The 18172-nt window shown below is 49.7% G+C and overlaps 1 protein-coding gene across 1 annotated transcript in view; it reads left to right on the forward strand.

The window, feature by feature from the left end:
* The window catches only part of POLA1 (DNA polymerase alpha 1, catalytic subunit), a 1864208-nt gene that overhangs the window by 610293 nt on the left and 1235743 nt on the right, over window positions 1–18172 (forward strand). The window contains exon 22 of the mRNA XM_078657805.1: window positions 11700–11819. Coding sequence (XP_078513931.1) covers window positions 11700–11819 — 120 coding nt within the window. The remainder of the gene's footprint in view (window positions 1–11699; window positions 11820–18172) is intronic.

The raw sequence follows: 18172 nt of genomic DNA on the forward strand, positions 1-18172 counted from the left end.
CAATATTATAAACATTACATCATTACGATTCAACACCAGTGTCTAATGATACTGAGTGGTAGGTTTGTTTTGAGAAGAAATCGGACCTTTCCGAAGTGTTTTCTAATTTTATAATAAAGTATTCAATTACTATGTTTTTCAAAAATCCTACTGTTTCTCCATTTGACTTATTCTTGCAGGCAAAAAGGAATGTTTTAAAAAAAAAAAAGCAAATTTCTTAAAATACAGGCATCAGTTCCTTATAGCATATTTCCCATTGGGAGGGGGAAATAGCCACAAAAAGACAACTGCATAATGGATTCTTCAAATAATTGTTAGTCCTTGGCAGAGAAAAATTCGCAGTTGTGGTCGGGTGCTCATTCTATGGGAAATATCGGGTCTTTGTAGGCTTATGTACGGAAAATATCACTAAATTACATTTTTGCAGTTGCACTTGGTAATCCATACTTTCACATCAGTAATGCTCAGTCAACGAAATTAGCTGAAACATGCCAGAAGGTGATAAAACATTTGTTTTGTTTGCTCCTTCTAAGTCTTCAGATGAGCCCGATATACGGAGAAACTGATAATTGATACACATCATGTGAATCTGAAATATATTTGTGTTGCAAATAAAACAATTTTTCTGTAAGAATAGCTTTGTAGCTCAAAACTCTTATAGATTCATGGATCCTTTTTTCTCCCATGTGAATACGTGACTGATGTAGTAGAAGTGTATATATAATGAAACCAGTACATGCACCTTACAGAAGTAATGAAAATTGAAGCTAAAGATGGTTGTCATGTATTTGATATGTTGGACTGACTATCAAAGTAATTGTTACTCATACTGGCTCCACCTATAGATGCTGAGAAAGTAAAACTAATCTAATGCAAAAATTCGGGGACCAATCAATAGATGGCCAACTAGTCATACTGTACAACTAGAGTTACAGGTAAGTATCGATTTTCCAGTAACAGTCAAGTAAACAATCACAAAATGTTGAAAATCTTTGAAAATGTTTTTGAACCAGCAAAGTACCATACTCTGCCTTTCACACTTACTGTGCACCAAGATGTCCTTATGGACTGCTGTACCATAGTCAAATGCCAAATATTTTCATCCTCTTTGATTTGCTTCTGCTCAGTTCACAGCTCATTATTCTCTTCAGTTTATCGGGCAACATGGTCCAACCCAAGTCTTCCGTCAAAGTATTATAGCATGGGGACAGTAGTGTGGCTAACTAGTTGCAATTCCAGTTTCGGTGGAGGAGAGGCATACAAGTCTTGTCAAGTGTTGCATAATAAACATTTGGATGGTAGCAATAGCTTTGTCCAGCAGTAGCAATGACAATACATCGAGACTAAGCACAGCGCCCAACGACTCCTCCATCCAACTTTAACAGACTGTGCCAATGGCTTCAGGAACAATGGAGAAGAAATATTGCCTTCAAATTTACTTACAAGCACATACACTACATATTTTTACAGAAGCAGATTTTGAGTTGTATGGATGGTTTGGTGTTAATTGAGGTACATCACATGATATATGCATGTTTAAGTCATTTTAGTTTGCTCAATATACATGTTTTTTCTTTTTTTGGAACCAGCCATAAGTACCCATAATTGACTAATAGTATTTTTTGCAAAAATAAGCATTACCTTTGCCATTGTACGGATTGTCTGATAGACATCGAACAGCAGATTCCTTACTTTAGAATATCTCAGGAGTCAGGCTGGTTCCGGAAAACTTTTGCTCAGGCAATTTCTTGCACGCTGGTAGTGGTGTTGGTCGGCTCCGTGTGCAGTCGTTTGTCATCCGTGCCGGAAGGGATGTCTGCATCACCTATAGAGGTGCCACCTTAGCGCGCTGACTTCAGTTATTTTCTTTTTGCACCGCTAGCGTAGATCTGTAAACCAATCTACCCTCTGTCACTTTTTGATAGGCCCTCTCCGTCGTTTTGCCAGCGATCTTTGGTGTGTAGGCTATCCCTCAATGTTCAAGAAGACTTCTGGATTTAAACAGTGTAATGCCTGCCAATGGCCTGTTGGTTACGGATCCACACTTAATTTGTCTCTGGTGCCTGGAGCACGACTAAGTCTTGCTTTGCCAGGCCATGGCTCCAAAGGCTTTGAGGGAGGAATCCCTAAAGCTGCTTGTGACCCAGCGTTGAACTCCACTCGGTTCGTCCTGGAGGTCTAGGCACTGCTCCGGGATTCCTAAGTCCTCGTCCTCCCACTCAGTTGTTGGGTCAGTCAGATAAAAATCATAAGAAGCATAAGAAGCACAAAGACAGTGTGCTTCGACTTCTCCCTGTCTGTCGGCCGATGTGACAGATTTCCCTGCCTTTTCGGGAGCCAGAGGGACTCCAGCCTAGCTAAAAAAAATTCTATGACCCCATGTGCCTCCTATTTGATCGACCTAACCCTCCCGGTGCGCATTCGGCCAGTAGGCTCAGAGGACGCTCCATCGAGTTACGTGCCGACGGTTCTGGCACCGTTGTCCCCAGTGGATCGGACGGCAGATCCAAACCGGTGCAGTTCGTGTCTGTGTGACTTTTCCAGGCCCTCGTGCCGAGACTCCTGGCGGTACCAGCCCCATTCTTATACCTGCCGACCTGGACTGGCGCCTGTTGGTGCCTGTTCTGGTGCAGATGCCTCCCTGGGGTCCTAGGTCCATTCCTCATCCTAATTTTGAGTGGCTAGGAATGGAGGAAGATCGGGAGGAGTAGCTTCACCCTTTGCAAGACCAGCCTGAGCAATTGGGTGAGGCGCGTGGATGGAATACTGCCCCAGATTCTGGCCTGCTTCATCCCCCTACCGTGGCTGAGGAGGGAGCTTCATATGCTATGGTGGTGAGAAGGGCAGTTGAGATCTTGGACCTTCAGCTCCCTTCAGTGGACGTAAAGACTAATATCTTGACAGAGGTCCTGCAGCTGAGTGTCTTCCCCCCCCCCCCCCCCCTTGGAACTCCTCCTGCTTTTCAAAGAGGCCTTGACTGATTTCTTTCTGGGAACCTGGCCCAAACCCGTCTCAGGGTTCTTGTGAATAGGACAGTTGCCCACCACCATCGCCCTGCTCCAGGCAATACAAAATTCCTCACTGACCACCCTACCCCTGAAAGCTTGGTGATTCACACCTCTACCTCACAAAGCGTGTTCCCTTACGCATCTCCGGGCAGGGATTCCGAGGGGCTGCATTGTTGGGGCAAGAAGTTTATGAACATGCCGTTTGATGGCACCTCTCTTCAGGGACTAGGTAGACATGGCCCTGGAGCACTTTAAGGACTCATGGGCTACAGTCATGTCCTTTGGATTTTCAGTGACCACCCATCCCCGTTTTCTTTTTCCCATTTCGTGGCCATGGAGGGATTTTTCAGCAGCATTTCCCAGCCACAAGACAGTGCAAGTTCAGCAACCCCTGCACAGCAGTGGGCGTGGCTCCTTTCGACCCTGTGGGTCTGGCGGCTAGAGGTTTAGTCAGTCAACTCTTCCCCCTGCTGCCGCTAAACCTTCCTAGTCCGGCCCTTCAAGATCATGGATGGATGGGTGGTTGGTGGCAGGATCAGCCCATCACCTCTACCGTTGGCAAAACATCACATCGGGCAAGTGGGTTCCTCAGATAGTGCGAAGGGTCTGCTCCCTTCCCTTGCGCGACTACTCCTCACCCATGCCTCCGACTTACGACTGGCTGACAGAGGACCACACAAATTTGCCTTAAGAGGAATTCAGGACTTACTTGGCCAAGGGAGCCATAGAGAGGGTTCCGTGCCAGAAGCAGGCTGCGTTTGCTATTCCCGCTGCATTCTGATCCCGAAAAAGGGCAGAGGGCTTTCATCCTATTCTAGATCTGCAAGCCCTCAACTACCTTCTCAAAAAGTGAAAGTTCAAGCTCCTAGCTCAGGTCTTGTCTACCCTAGATCCCGGAGACTGGAAGATAGCTTTTGACTTGCAGGATGCCTATTTTCACATTCCTGTCCTGCCTGCCCATCTGTGCTACCTACAGTTCACAGTAGGCCACAGGCACTTTCAGTTCACATTGCTCCCCTTTGGCCTTGCCAGTGCCTCTCGGGTGTTCACCAAGGGGATGGTGGTAATTCCATCTCATCTGCACAGATCAGAGGTGCCAGTTTTCCCCTATCTCGATGCCTGGCTGTTAAGGGAGAGGCTCGCCCCAGTCTCCTCATCCACACTATAGCAAATCTCTTGCTTTCGCAGTGGTTCATTATCAACGTGCTGAAGTCACACCTGACTCCCCCCCCCCTCCCCCCCCCTCCCTCCCCCCCTCAGATGCTCCCTTTCATCAGAGCTGTTCTGGACACAGTGTAGTTTCGGGCTTATCCTACTGAGCAGCGAGTCCATGATATCCAGGCTATGATGTCGATGTTTCTCCATCTAACCTCGATTTCAGTGAGACTGGCTCTGAGGCTGCTGGGCCTCATAGCCTACTGTATCCTGCTAGTGACACATGCCAGATGGCCCATTTGAACTCTGCAGTGGGACCTGAAGTTTGAGTGGGCACAGCATCAGGCGAAGCTCTCTGACATGGTCCAGATCTCAGCGGGCATTGCAAAGGATTTGAAGTGGTGGCTGACCAACCTCAATTGGGTCAGAGATACACCCCTCTCCCTTCCCCAACCAAATCACACAATGGTGACAGATGCGCCACTCCTGGGATTGAGCGGCCATCTGGGAGAGATGAAGATCAGAGGACTCTGGTCTCCAGCAGAATCTGGACTCCATATCAACTTGCTGGAGTTCCGAGCGATTTGCTTGACATTAAAAGCTTTTCCCCCTTTCATCAAGGAAAAGCTGGTTCAGGAGTTTATGGGACAACACCACCACCATATGGTACTGCAACAAACGGGACGGGATCCAGGCCCCATCGTGAAGAGGCCATGTGTCTCTGAACATGGTCGGAACAGCAGGGCGTCTCTCTGGTAGTTCAACACCTGGCAGGTTCCTTAAACTCCAAGGTGTTGTTGTCTAGTGGATCACGAATGGCATCTCCAACTGGAGGGGGCACATGGTCTCTTTCAGAAGTGTGGGGCGCCTTGGTTAGATGTTAGCCTCTGCCAAGAACATGCAATGTTAGCAGTTTTGCACTTGGAGTTTCCAAGGCGGCACTCATTTGGTGACATATTTCATCTCAAGTGGAGTTGTACGCCTTTCTGGCAATACCGCTCCTGTCCAGAGTGCTCAAAAAGATCTGGAGCATCCAAGTAATTCTTTTGGCTCTGGACTGGGCACGGAAAGTTTGGTATCCTGAGCTTCGCCTACTGAGTATTGATCCTCCGATCAGGCCGCTCCTCTGGGAGGATCTTGTGTACGCAGCAGCAGGGGTGGACCGTTCACCGCATATGACCTTCTTCCCGATGTCTATGATGTGATTCTGGCAGCCAGGAGTCCCCCTACCAAGATTGTGTACGCCTCTGGTGACCGAAATGTGTCAAATATTGTACAGAAAGGTCTATTGATCCACTTTTTGCTTCCCTCTCTCAAGTCCTTCTCTTTATTTTGAACCTTGCCCAGCAGGGCTCTGCTTTGGGCTCTTTTAAGGGGTACATTTCAGCCTTGTCTACCTTTTGTGAGGCTGCCAGACCAAATTTCTTTATTTAAATCCCCTATTGTATACAGATTTCTTAATGGGCTTGGACCTATGTGCCCACCTGCCCCATTCATCATGCTTCAATGGGACCTTAATTTGGTTCTCTCCTCCCTGATGTGCGCTCCGTTCAAACCTTGCTCAATTGCCCCATCCGTCTGCTTTCTATCAAAACTGCCTTTTTTAGTGGCAATAACTTCTGCCATGAGGGTGAGTGAATTGCAGGCTCTGTCATCCAAGCCTCCTTAACTGACCATCTTCCCTGTAAAGTTGGTGCTTCACACTAGAGCCTCTTTTTACCCACAGTGGTAATACCATTCCATGTGCGGCAATCAGTCATCTCTTCCACTTTCTGTGCTCCTCTGCACCCCTCTAAAGAGGAGTGACTTCACCTTCTGGACCCAAAAAAGAGTGTTGTCGTTCTACCGTGACGGCACCAAAGACTTCCAGATGGACGACCAACTCTTCATGAGGTACGTTGAATCAAAGAAAGGTTTTGCAGTGCAGAAGAGGACTATCTAATGATGGGTGGTCCTCTGCATCAAAATCTGCTACCCTCTGGCCAAGAATCACACTACTGAAGGCTTAAGAGCTCATTCCACCAGAGCCATGGCTGTGACCACAGCATTGCAATGTGGTGTTCCAGTATTTGATGTTTGTCAGGCAGCATCGTGGTCATCCCTGAACACGTTCACTAAGCATTTCTGCCTTGACAGTGAAGTCCGCAGGGAGGGCCTTTTTGGCAGCTCTGTCAAGCAGGACTTCCTGGACTAATCTGTTCCGCAGTCTCTCCTCTGGGTGTCGTATTGCTTTGTTATCTATTCTAATGTAAGGAATCTACGGATAGATGTCTATCAGATGTACAAGTTGCTTACCTTCAGTAGGGCCTTACCTGGTTGAGATGTCTTCTAGCCGCATAATCTTTACCGACCCACGCATCCTCCCTGCAATGCAGACAGGTTTTTAGGTTTCGGGCTTATCCCTTTCAGGGTCTTAGTTGTGCTAAACGACCACTGTCTGTGCACTTCATGGCTCAGCGCTCCTGAATTGGAAAGTCGTTAAAAGTAACTGATGTCAGTGCGCCAAGGTGGCGCCTATATTGGTGATGTGGACATGACTTCCAGTGCGGATGACGACTTCACGCAAAGCTGACCAACGCCTCCTACTCTCATGCAAAGATACTGCTTGAGTAAATGGCTTCCGAATCCAGCCTGATGCCTGGGATATACTAAGGTATGGAATCTGCTGCTAGTCTGTCTGTACCAGATAAGGTTTTACCGAAGGTAAGTAACTTGTCCAGAAATATTTGATTTTTCTTTAAAGCATGCACTTTTTTGATTTATTGGTCTCTTCCTGCGATCACAAGGTTGTTTTAGACATCCAAACTGTCCAGGAGTTACCTTTTCTTTTAGATCTCACTCGAGATAGCCTTCCTAATCTGTGTTCTTGAGAAACTTTCAGATTTCAGATTGAACACCTAAGAAAGTTCATAATAATCCTTCTCTACAGTTAGTCATGTTTGGAAATACCCAAACCATGCTTTTTTATTTTCGATTGCTTGCTCGGGTTTGTCTTCTATCACCTACAGATAACCTTTTCAAAAGAATACTGATCTTTGAGAGGAGGCTGGGCCATGTTTATCATTAGATCTAGTCTATTCCATCCCGTAGGGATGGTAGGCGATATGTATAGTAAGCGTTCCGAAAAGCGCCTACCCAGCTGTGGATCGCGTACAGGTCATGTGAGCCAGGCGCGTGCACAGGAATTCGCTCCCCCTACCCCTCCCACAAAGCAAGACAAGACAAGAACATCAAAGCAACCTCTGATTCCATTTGCCACCAGCCACTTCACGTGCTCCGCAGGTCATAAACCGGACCATCTATCCGTGAATCGGAATGCTGGCATGGTTGCCCAGCCCTCCTCCCAGCGCTGCCTTTCCTCTGCCATTCTATGGTTTCCAATACGTCTTACTAAAAGTGCACTTTCCCTGCTCCCTAACACGGGCTTCTCAACTATAACCTTCTTTGCGGCCATTGCACGGCTGGGAAAGGGTGAGAGCTTCACTGACACTTTCACTTTACTTCGGTTCTGGAAATGCAAAATGCGTTCATTGACTGTAGCATGTCTAGAGGTATTTTAAAGCAAATTTCACACCGTTTTGATTTAAAGTGGAACAATGCATGTGCCTAAATAGTAGTACAGCTGTTTCGGATGAAATTGGCGGCGAAAACTCTCAATGAGAAATTTAGTCTCAAGAACCAAGAAAAGTTTTGGTGACGTCATTTTGCAGCACCCATTTAAAAAAATAGTAAATCCTACTTGCTAAAATTAAATATAACTTAATTTGAGCACGAAGTGTGAAATGTTAAGTCACTCTGATGACAACAACATTTTTGCTAGGTGGAAGTTCAATGTGTCACATCACGGCACGCAAGAACATTTTTTGGGGGGGCGGGGGAGATTGTGCAAGCATGAGGTGCCTAATTGACAGCGTGCTCTTACCGTGTGAACGGAAACATAACATTTTGCAATCCCGAATGTGTGGGAATGTACGGAGTAAGCACTCGGAGAACAGACATCTCGCGGAATGACAGATGAGAACAGCGTGGGGGAAATTCTCCTGTTAACTTTTAAACTGCTCTTTCGGATGGCGCCTAGCCCGTATCATTTCATTCTATCGGACCTGAACCCGCCCCAAGTAAATTAAAACAACTGCTTTCAGAGACACCGTGGCCCAACCTCACTCACTCACACACCCTCACCCACCCTCACCCACCCTCACCCACCCTCACCCACCCTCACCCTCCCTCACCCTCCCTCACCCTCCCTCACCCTCCCTCTCACCCTCCCTCACCCTCCCTCTCACCCTCTCTCACCCTCTCTCACCCTCCCTCACACACCATCACACACCCTCTCACCCTCACAACCCACTCACCTTAACCCTCACATCCCCTCACCCTCCCATCCCCTCACATCCCCTCCCATCCCCTCCCATCCCCTCCCATCCCCTCACATCCCCTCCCATCCCCTCACATCCCCTCACATCCCCTCACATCCCCTCACATCCCCTCACATCCCCTCACATCCCCTCACATCCCCTCACATCCCCTCACATCCCCTCACATCCCCTCACATCCCCTCACATCCCCTCACATCCCCTCACATCCCCTCACATCCCCTCACATCCCCTCACATCCCCTCACCCTCACATCCCCTCACCCTCACATCCCCTCACCCTCACATCCCCTCACCCTCACATCCCCTCACCCTCACATCCCCTCACCCTCACATCCCCTCACCCTCACATCCCCTCACCCTCACATCCCCTCACCCTCACATCCCCTCACCCTCACATCCCCTCACCCTCCCTCTAACCCTCACCCTCCCTCTAACCCTCACCCTCCCTCTAACCCCTCACTCACCCTCACTCACCCTCACTCACCCTCACTCACCCTCACTCACCCTCACTCACCCTCACTCACCCTCACTCACCCTCACTCACCCTCACTCACCCTCACTCACCCTCACTCACCCTCACTCACCCTCACTCACCCTCACTCACCCTCACTCACCCTCACTCACCCTCACTCACCCTCACTCACCCTCACTCACCCTCACTCACCCTCCCTCACCCTCCCTCACTCACCCTCACTCACCCTCACAACCCTCTCACCCTCACTCACCCTCACTCACCCTCACTCACCCTCACTCACCCTCACTCACCCTCACTCACCCTCACTCACCCTCACTCACCCTCACTCACCCTCACTCACCCTCACTCACCCTCACTCACCCTCACTCACCCTCACTCACCCTCACTCACCCTCACACTCACTCACACTCACTCACACTCACTCACACTCACCCTCACTCACCCTCACTCACCCTCACTCACCCTCACTCACCCTCACTCACCCTCACTCACCCTCTCTCACCCTCACTCACCCTCACACCATCACCGCCTCACCCCCCCACCCTCACAACCCTCTCACCCCCTCACCCCCTCACACACCCTCACCAGCATAGCATAACAAAGCACAGCATAGCAAAACATAGCATAGCATAAAACAAAGCATACGATAGCAAAACAAAACAAAGCATAGCACAACACAACTAAACATAGCAGAACATAACAAAACATGGAATAACATAACATAACAAAGCATAGGATAGCAAAACAAAGCATAGGATAGCAAAACAAAACAAAGCATAGGATAGCAAACCAAAGCATAGGATGGCAAACAAAAGCACAGGATGGCAAACAAAAGCACAGGATGGCAAACAAAAGCACAGGATGGCAAACAAAAGCACAGGATGGCAAACAAAAGCACAGGATGGCAAACAAAAGCACAGGATGGCAAACAAAAGCACAGGATGGCAAACAAAAGCACAGGATGGCAAACAAAAGCACAGGATGGCAAACAAAGCACAGGATGGCAAACAAAGCATAGGATGGCAAACAAAGTACAGGATGGCAAACAAAGCATAGGATAGCAAAACAAAGCATAGGATAGCATAACACAACACATAGCACAACAAAGCACAACAAAACATAGCAAAACAAAACATAGCAAAACACAACAAAACATAGCATAGCAGAACATAGCATAGCATACCAAACACAACAAAGCATAGCATAGCAAAACAAAACATAGCATAGCAGAACATAGCATAGCATACCAAACACAACAAAGCATAGCATAACAAAACATAGCATAGCAAAACAAAGCATAGCATAATAAAGCATAGCATAGCATAACAAAACACAGCATAGCATAACAAAACACAGCATAGCATAACCAATCAAAGCATAGGATAGCAAAACATAGGATAGCAAAGCATAGCATACAGCATCACTCAGTGCCACCACTGCATCACTCAGGGGCACCACAACATCACTATGCACTACCAAAGCATCACTGAACGCCACAGCATCACTCGTTCACCATCACAACATCACTTAGCGCCACCACAGCATCAATCTGTAAGCATTCAACAACTGGTTCAAATAGGTCTCTCAATGTTTCAAGCTTTATTACAAATGTAACAAAAAGATGTTAATATTTCACTTCTGCTCTTGGATTTTCGTCACAATAAAATACACTGAAGATAATCTTCACAAAAGTTATTTACAAAAGTTTAAGCTATTGCCATTATAAATTACAATAACTTTTATTTAAGTATTAATTATTAAAAAAAATTAAAAGCCATTGTTTGTAATAAAAAATACATGTAAGTCAGGTAAATACAACACACATTGCATTACAAATGCTAAAGGTGCCACATTTGCGAAAGTTATAACTATTGGCATTGTAAATGACAAAGCTATTAATTTTGCTATTTTCAAAAACAAAACATAAATAAAAAATGTGTCATTTACAATACCAATAGCTCAAACTTTCCTAATGCAAGACCTATTGCATTGCAAATGCTTGTTTTTATATGAGAGTTAATCCATTATCTGGGATACTCATGAGTAGTATTCATAAAAGAGAACTGCTTTAGGTTGTATTTCACAATTATGTAAGCATTATGTATGGAATGCCAGTTGTGAGTGATGCTCTTTTAGGCCAAATTGTTTGCCATCCCATTTGTTGAAACCTGGTGATGTCATTCTGTCCCCACCTCATACAGACTTGTGCCTGGTTATTTGTTCCTAAGGAAATGTGAACGAACGTGATAACGGAGTAAACTTAATTGGGCCCTGCATATTACCACAGCCTACCTTCTGTCACATGTTGTATTGCATGTTTTAACTATTTATCTACAGCTCAGAAAGCATCTGCCTAAGGACTGTGGATGAGAGAGGCTAAATAAGATGCTCAAGATGGATAGGCATCTATAGCTCTCTGGCATCACACAATGTTAGGCTTTACTTTCAGTTGCTGTACTGTTCCAGGTCAGGAAACTCATTTTTGAATAGTAAAGGACGCTGGGGACAAGGGCCTTAGCATAGAAGTACAGCACCCTGATACAAACATTTTTAAAGCATCTGATATTCATTATATGAATTATTGACTTTGTTAAAACCAATGGGGATCTGGTTTGGTGATAGGAGTGGCAGTTTCTATAGAACATCACTTTTCCCTACTGATCTATTTCTTTTTGCTTGGCAGTCAAGGACACTGATGGGTGGACGTTCAGAACGGAATGAGTACTTGCTTCTTCACGCATTTCATGAGAACAACTTCATTGTACCTGATAAACCTAGTTTTAAGAAGCCCCTTCAGAATATGGTGAGTTTTAATGTTATACACTGGTTTACATTTTGATGCTGTTCTTTATAAGCAAGGCCATTATAGAAGAATGATATAACATCTACTGTATGCATTTTCCCAGGATACAAACATGTTTTGGATCATGTCTTGAAATGTATGTAGAATGGTCTGAATCATTTGTGCAGAATTTCGAGTTCAAAGGATCCCTGTAAATGTTTTCCTGAATGTTTTATGAAACTTTATTTGCAGGTGTTCAGGGAAATATCAGTGAATTTCACATCTATGAGCGTTTCTGCTGAATTCTAGCAACTCTGTTAAAATTTACATGTAAACATTTATTCTATGGGTCAAGGGAGTAGAGTGGAGGGAATAGGGCGCTACCATGTGAGAAGTTGGCCTAGTATGTGCTATCGCCTACTTAAAGTGGGCACCTTGCACCAGTCCAAACAACCCTTATGGTGATTTAAGAGGTGAAAGCTAACCGAAGAAACTATCCAATCTGAAAGAGACACGTTAGTGTTAGATTCCTTACCTTAGAATATCCCCAGGCGTCAGACTGGATCCGGAAATTTTTGCGTAGCAGGACCCTTGCGCGTCGGTAGGCGTCGTCTGCGGCTCTGCATCAGTCGTCGGCGTCGTGGGCGCCGTGATGACGTCGTCGGAGTACTTAGACGTGCTGACGTCAGTTCTTCTTTTTTCCGCGCCAGCAGCGCAGATCCGGAAAAAGTGGTACCTTAGTCACTTTTTGACTAACTCTTTTTGATCTTTTGATCTCCCTTTTTCGAGTCTTCGACTCTTAATCGGTGCCGGTAGGGATGCCTGGTTTCAAGCCCTGTGAGGATTGCGACCGACTGATGTTGGTAACGGACCCTCACCGTCGGTGTTTCCACTGTCTCGGCGTCGACCACGACGACAAGGCCTGTTCCGACTGCCGGGCCCTGACTTCGAAGGCTAGACGGGAGCGGTCCCGTAAGCGACTCAAACTCCGGCAGTCGGCCCCACGCCAAGAGAGGTCCCGGTCCGGACGGAGGTCGAGGGACCGGTCGCGGGAGCGGAGCCATCCTAGTTCCGGGAGTTGACATCACTCCTCTGGGTCGAAGTCGTCAGGTAAGCACAAGAAGTCGAAGAGACGTCATCGCTCTTCCGACTCCCCCCGACGCTCGCGTGACGCGGCCGGGGGTTCAGGTGGCACCTCCCACGCGGCTCCGTCGGAGTCTGAGGCGCCGCGTCCGGCCTCATACCCTCCGGTCCCTGGGCCTCATGCGACGCCGGAGGAGATCGAGCGGTTCCTCATGGCCATGCGGACCCTCTCTCCTCCGACGGGCTCCGCGGCGCCTTCGGGCCCCACGGGACCCGTCTGGGGGTCCTAGCGGGTCGGGGGCTCCGGCCCCGACGCCGTCGGGTGCTTCGGCTCCGACGCAGCCGGCGCCTTCGGGCCCGGCGCCGCAGGGCCCTGCTGGATCCGGGTCGTCGCCGGTGGATTTGACGACCTCCCCTGCGCAGACCCCTCCGGTGTCACCACCGGCGCCGTCCTCGGGCGGCGCCGTCCCCGACGTCTCACTCGACCCGGCGCCAAACGGCGCCGCTTCTGACGCCGTTCGGAGAGTTTACATTCCATGAACCGGACCCATCATATTCTTACCCTGAGTACCAGGAGATGGGTGATGAGGAGGATTGGGAGGGGTCTGAGGACCCTCTGGCACGTGAATGCCAGTCTCATGAGGACTGGGCAGGTGAATTTGGGGAGGCCAGTGGTATAGACACTGGCTTTGTCTCGCCTCCTACCGTGGCTACGGAGGAGGGGGCAACCTATAGTGTGGTGTTGATGAGGGCAGCCAAAGCCTTGGGCCTTGAGCTCCCCGTCGCGGCCGTGAGGACTAATCTCCTCACCGAGGTCCTTAAGCCACAGTCATGCTCAGCTGAGCCTCTGCTGCCGTTTAACGAGGCCTTAACCTACGTTCTTTTGGGCACTTGGTCCAAGCGGGTTCGCTCGTAGATAGGAACGTGGCCAGACGCCACTGCCCGGCCCCGGGCGACCCATGTTTCCTGTCCACCCACCCCACCCCCGAGAGTCTGGTCATCCAGGCCTCCAATTCCCAGAACGCATTCCCGTCGGCCCCGCTGGACAGGGAATCCAAGAGGTACGAGCAGTTCGGTAAAAAGATCTTCTCGTCCCTTAGTCTGGGACTGCGGTCTTCCAACACCGCATGCCTCTTGGGCCGCTACACCCATTCTCTGTGGGATACGGTTGCGGAAGTGCTGCCAGAGTGTCCATTGGAGGTACGGGCCAAACTCAACCAAGCCCTTGCGGAGGGCCGGGATGCAGCCAAATATTCTATTCAGTATGGGCTGGATACCACCGACTCCCTAGGTAGAGCGATGGCAACGACGCTGGCGGTCAGACGCCACGCCTGGTTGAGGTCCGCCAACTTTTCGGCCGATGTTCAAAACACACTGATGGACATGCCGTTTGATGGCCGTCGCCTCTTTGGCGACAAGGCAGACCATGTGCTTGAGCGCTTTAAGGACTCCAGGGCTACGGCCAAGTCCTTTGGCCTTTCGGCCCCGCGCCAGCAATCGGCAGCCTTTCATTCCTTTCGTGGCCACGGAAGGGGTACTCCCACACGTGCTGCCAGCCACGCTCCGCAAGGTAATACCCAACGCGGTGGCTGCTGTGGGAACTGCCGTCCCGGCGGTCGGGGACAACGGCGAGGTCAGTCCACACCTTCCCCCGTAGCGTCCACCTCAAAATCCTCCTGGTCCATGCTTTCAGACCCATGTGATGCCAGTGGGGGGCAGGGTTCGCCATCACCTCCTCCACTGGCGCACTGTCACGTCGGACAGGTGGGTGCTGCAGATCGTCCGAAGGGGCTACTCCCTCCCCTTCGAGGCGACGCCTCCAGCCATGCCACCGCAAAACCACTGTGTATCGGGGGATCATTTGCGACTTCTGCAGGAGGAAGTTACGGCCCTCTTGGCCAAGGGGGCCATCGAGCGCGTTCCTGGGCCAGAAGTAGGGTGTGGTTGCTACTCCTTCTACTTTCTGGTACCCAAGAAGGGCAAGGGGGGCCTACGCCCTATCTTGGACCTCAGGAATGTCAACGGCTTCCTCCGGAAGGAGAAGTTCAAAATGCTGACACGGGCGCAGGTTCTAGCTGCCCTGGACCCAGGAGACTGGATGGTAGCGTTGGACTTGCAGGACGCTTATTTCCACATCCCCGTCCTGCCAGCCCACCGGCGCTACCTGTGGTTCACGGTTGGCCACGAGCACTTTCAGTATACCGTGCTCCCCTTCGGCCTTACCAGCGCCCCACGGGTGTTCACAAAGGTGATGGCCGTGGTCGCAGCTCATCTGCGCAGGTTAGGGGTTTCAGTCTTCCCCTACCTCGACGTCTGGTTGTTGAAGGCGGGTTCCGCCCCAGACAGTCGTCAGCCACCTCCAGTCTACGGCAGATCTCCTGCACCAGCTGGGGTTCTCCATCAATGTGCCAAAGTCACACCTGTGCCCCTCTCAGAAGCTCCTCTTCATCGGAGCGGTTCTCGACTCGGCGCGGTTTCGGGTTTATCCACCCGAACAGCGGGTCCGGGATATTCAGGCTCTGATTCCCATCTTTCAGCCGTTATCCCGGGTCTCGGTCAGGTTGACGCTGCGGCTTCTGGGGCTGATGGCCTCCTGCATCCTACTGGTGTATCACGTCAGGTGGCGGATGCGGGCTCTGCAGTGGTACCTGAAGTTTCGGTGGGCCCAGCATCACGGCAACCTGTCCGACCACGTCCTGATCTCGGAGGGCACTACGAAACAGCTGCAGTGGTGGCTCAAGGACCGCGATTAAGTCAGCGGCAGATCCCTCTCCCTTCCCAAACTGTAGCACGTAGTTGTGACGGATGTGTCCCTCCAGGGCTGGGGAGGCCACATGGGAGAGGCGGAGATCAGAGGCCTCTGGTCTCCGGCGGAGGCCCGGCTCCACATCAACCTGTTGGAGCTACGGGCGATTCGTCTAGCACTGAAGGCATTCCTCCCCTCTGTCCGGGGGAGTGTAGTGCAGGTGTTCAGACAACACCACCGCCATATGGTACTGCAACAAACAAGGCGGGGTGGGGTCGTGGACCCTTTGCCAGGAGGCTCTGCGCCTCTGGCAATGGCTGGAACGCCAGGGTGTGACCCTGGTGGCTCAACACCTGGCAGGTTCCCTGAACGCCAGGGCGGACGAGCTCAGCCGTCAGTGCATGATGGATCACGAATGGCGTCTGAGCTCGGACGTGGCGCAAGGCCTCTTTCAGCAATGGGGAGAGCCTTGGTTAGATCTAGTCGCCACAGAAGAGAACGCGCAATGTCATCAGTTCTGCGCGTTGGAATTTCCAAGGCGGCACTCGCTCGGCGACGCTTTTCATCGCGAGTGGAGCTGCGGTCTATTGTACGCCTTTCCGCCTATACCACTTCTGCCCAGAGTGCTGAACAAGATCAAGCGCGTCTGGGCCCAAGTCATCCTTGTGGCTCCGGACTGGGCACAAAGGTACTGGTATCCAGAGCTACTCAGTATGTCAGTCGATTTCCCGGTTCGTCTGCCTCTTCAGGAGGACCTTCTGTCGCAGCAGCAGGGGACGGTCCTCCACCCGAACCTGTCCAGTCTCCACCTCCATGCTTGGAGATTGAGCGGCGACAGTTGAGGCCATTTGACTTGCCTCCTGAAGTCTGTAATGTCATTCTGGCAGCCAGGCGTCCCTTCCACAAAAACGGTATATGCCTGCAGGTGGAACAGATTTGTGGCATGGTGCACAGCAAAGGCTGTGGATCCTCTCTCTGCCCCTCTTTCTGAGGTTCTCCTCTTCCTTCTTTCTCTTGCCCAGCAGGGCTCTGCTCTGGGCACTATCAAGGTCTACCTTTCTGCCCTTTCAGCCTTTGAGGCTGCCTGATCAACCTTCTTTGTTCAAGTCCCCCATTGTAAATAGATTTCTTAAGGGCATCACACACACGTTCCCCCCTGTTCCGTTCATGATGCCTCAGTGGGACTTGAACCTTGTTCTTACTTTTCTGATGTGCACTCCCTTTGAGCCACTTCACAACTGTCCTCTCAGTCTTCTTACTCTGAAGACTGCTTTCCTGGTTGCCATCACCTCTGCCAGGAGAGTGAGTGAGCTCCAGGTTTTTTCTTGTACTCCACCTTTCCTCTCTGTCCATCCAGACAAAGTGGTGTTGCGTACTAAGCTATCTTTCCTGCCCAAGGTTGTCACGGCCTTCCACATCGGGCAGTCTATCACCTTGCCAACCTTCTTTCCGCCACCGCATCCCTCTCTTAAGAGGAAGAGCGGCTCCACCGTCTGGACCCAAAATGTGCGCTCTCATTCTATTTGGATCGCACACGCCAGTTCCGTCTGGATGACCAACTCTTTGTTGGCTACGTGGGCGCTAAGAAGGGGAAAGCGGTTCACAAGAGGACCATCTCCCGGTGGATCATCTTGTGTATCCAGGCATGCTACTCCTTGGCTAGAAAGGAGCCCCCTGTTGGATTGCGGGCTCACTCCACCCGAGCCACGGCGACTACAACTGCCCTGGGCTGGGGAGTGCCCTTACAAGACATCTGTCAGGCAGCTACGTGGGCATCGCTGCACACGTTTGCAAGGCACTACTGCCTGGACAGCCAAGTCCGGAGGGATGGCTTCTTTGGCCGTTCTGTGCTCCAGGACTTTCTGGTGTGATTATTGGTTCGCAGACCCACCACCGGGGTTGGTATTGCTGGGGTATCTATTCTAAGGTAAGGAATCTAATACTAACGTGTCTCTTTCAGATGCACAATTTACTACTTGTGTAACGATATTTCTGTAGTAGGGGATCTCTTTGTATAGTCATAATCTAGTGAATAGTCCCGCCCATGTGCGAGGACCCAGGGAATCAAAAATAATCTCTGAAGTTGTCAGAAAATTGCAGAACTGCAAAGACACTTAAGAGAAAATTTAAAGACAAATAATGCAGCCTATATCCACAGGCTACACTGTCCAGTACTTCAACTAGAAAATTCCACCAAAAATCCACAAACAGCAAGCCTGTCCAGATTTCCCTTGCTTCAACAGCAAAACCCCTCAGAAATGATAGAGAGGAAGGCATGGACAGACAAGCCCCATAGGCTGCCATTATGTGGCTTAAATAGGATACTGTGCCTTTAAGAGAACTTTCCAGAACTTCTCCCAGTATCCCAGAATGCACTGCAGGTCCCTCTTACTTTCAGGTCTTTTTTCCGGCTCCTGCTAACAGGACCCTGGTGCATTGAGCTCTCCCTTTTTCAAGGGTTTATTGGAGTTTTGTTCACTTTTTGGATTTAAAAGTGTTCTCATTTGATTCTTGGTGTTTCCTTTTCACTTCTGTGTGTTTGTTC

The sequence above is a fragment of the Lissotriton helveticus genome, chromosome 8, assembly GCF_964261635.1.
Source record: "Lissotriton helveticus chromosome 8, aLisHel1.1, whole genome shotgun sequence".
NCBI lineage: Eukaryota > Metazoa > Chordata > Amphibia > Caudata > Salamandridae > Lissotriton > Lissotriton helveticus.